A 2,320-nucleotide genomic window follows, 5' to 3' on the forward strand; every position below is an offset into this window, starting at 1 on the left:
CAGCAGAAAGGCCTTTCTGCACAAGAGCTCTGGGTCCATATGTCTCCCAGGATCTATAAGTACCAGGCCCACGGTTATGCCTTCTCGGGTGTGGAGGAACTGCTCTACTCGCTGGGAGAATCTGCCTTCGTCAACATGACCCAGCGCTCCGTGGCTGAGTCCCTGCTCCAGGTGGGCGTCACCCAGCGCTTTATCGACGACGTAGTCTCCGCCGTTCTGCGGGCCAGCTATGGCCAGTCAGCAGCGATGCCCGCCTTTGCCGGTAAGCCTCCAGCCCTCAGCCTGCCCACCTGCCCTTCCCCAGCCCTCCTTGTAATAACCTTACATTTACCCAACTCAGTACATGACATCACCCCAACACCCTTTGATTCTGGCATCCGTCCTCTCAGTTGGCAGGAGATGGTGTTCACCTCACTTCACAGTGAAAGGGAAGCTCAGATCTCAGGTCTGGGATGTTTCTGCCACTCCTGTTTGGATTGGTTTCATAATCTGCCCCGCTAAGACCTCTGGGCCCCTGGGATTCCACTTATTAGAGCACTGCATCTTCCCAGCTCATTACTGGGGTGGGCAGGCACATATATCACCCACCATCTTCCAGCACAGGACACAGATCTGCCCAAGAAAGACATCAAGGCACATCTTCCCCAAGGTGTGGTAACTATTCTGGGCCTTGAAAGATACAGTAGGATTTTATTGGGGCGGTGAGGGCTGGGGAGGGGCATTCAAGGCCAAGGAACTACACAGGCACTCACTGGCCTGCTTGGCTGGGTTCTTCTCCTCTCCTGCCTCCTAACATGGAAGGCCCAGGCTCAGTCCTGTGTCCTCCTCTGCTCTCAACTACTCAGCCTCCCTTGGTGAGCTCAGCCAGTCTTGGGGCTTCAGTTCCACCCACCTGACTCCCAAACATGACCTCTAGCCCAGACCTGTCTCCAGAACTGCAAGCTCATGTGTCAGCCGTCACCCTGTGTCCACACTGGAACGGCTAATGGGCGTCTCAGACTCAGTGCACCCAAACCTGAGCTTCTGATCTTTCCCCTCAAGCCTGCCCCTCCCAACCTCCCCATAGGCTGGCTGGTAATTACTCCTTTCGGTTGCTCCAGCCAAAACCTTGAATCATTGCTTTCTTTCATACCCTTTGTGTCATATGTCAGGAAATCCCATCTGCTTTGCCTTCCATGTATACCTAGAACCTGACTGCTTCCTAGCAATGCCTCTTCCTTGGTCTAAGCACTAGCATCCTTCACCAGGATTGCTACAAGTCTCCTACCAGGTCCCCCACCCTCTGCCCACTCCCTGGCCCCTCCAAGCTCAACACCTCACCCAGATGATCCTTTTAAAACAAAAGACAGATCCTGACAGGCCTGCGTGTAAGACTGTAATGGCTCCTACTTTCCTTCAGGGAAAATCCAAAGTCCTTCCAGTGGTCTGCAGGGCCCTGTAGTCTAGGCCTCACCATCTCACCACTCACGCACCCCAGACCAGCCACTCTGGTCTTCTTGCCGTGTCTCCAGCGTCCCAGGTACTCTCCCACCTTGAGGCTTTTGTGTGGCCATCCCTCTGCCTGGAAGAACCTTCCTGGAGACGCAGTCATAGTAAACTCTTGCTTCCCATGTCTCTGTGAAGATGTTGCCTTTTCATTGAAGCTGCATAACCTCTCCCACCCCCAGGAGTCCTGGTCCCCTTGCCCTACCAGGCTACTGAATTGACTTATTTTATCTCCTCCCACTCGAATGCAGGCTTCCCAATGGGAATCTTTCCCCTTTGTTTACTGAGAAATCCTTACAACAGTGCTGACCATCATAGGCACTCAGACCATTTTTGCTAAATAAATGAATGAAAGGGTTTATAATTAACAAGTACCTCCCACATGCCTAGGATACTCTTCCTCTGGCCGCTGCTCGTTCCTTCCCAGCCTTCTGGTCCTGCCTAGTGTCCCCTCAGCAAGATGACCCTGCTCATTCTCCCAGCACCTTGTAGGTATCCTTTGATATATAATTCATGTATCATGCAGTGCACGCATTTAAAATGTAGGAGTCAATGGCTTTCAGACCACTCAGAGTTGTGTCTCCATCTGGCTTCCCTGGTGACACAGCAATAAAGAATTCACCTGCTAATGCAGAAGCAATGGGTTCAATCCCTGGGTCGGGAATATCCCCTGGAGGAAGAAATGGCAACCCACTCTAGAATTCTCGCTGGAAAAAAATCCCATGGACAGAGGAGCCTGGTGGGCTACGGTCCACAGGGTCGCAAAGAGCCAGACATGACTGAGAGACTGAGCGTGCACACACATACACCCGTGTCTCCATCACCACAATCAATT

The 2,320-nt window shown here is 52.5% G+C and overlaps 1 protein-coding gene across 2 annotated transcripts in view; it reads left to right on the forward strand.

The window, feature by feature from the left end:
* The window catches only part of PCYOX1L (prenylcysteine oxidase 1 like), a 12,553-nt gene that overhangs the window by 8,249 nt on the left and 1,984 nt on the right, over nucleotides 1–2,320 (forward strand). For both annotated transcript variants that reach the window (XM_010850523.1, XM_010850524.1), the window contains one exon: nucleotides 51–262. In XM_010850523.1, the coding sequence (XP_010848825.1) occupies nucleotides 51–262 (212 nt within the window). The remainder of the gene's footprint in view (nucleotides 1–50; nucleotides 263–2,320) is intronic.

The sequence above is a fragment of the Bison bison genome, unplaced genomic scaffold, assembly GCF_000754665.1.
Source record: "Bison bison bison isolate TAMUID 2011002044 unplaced genomic scaffold, Bison_UMD1.0 scf7180017864291, whole genome shotgun sequence".
NCBI classification, from domain to species: Eukaryota; Metazoa; Chordata; class Mammalia; order Artiodactyla; family Bovidae; genus Bison; species Bison bison.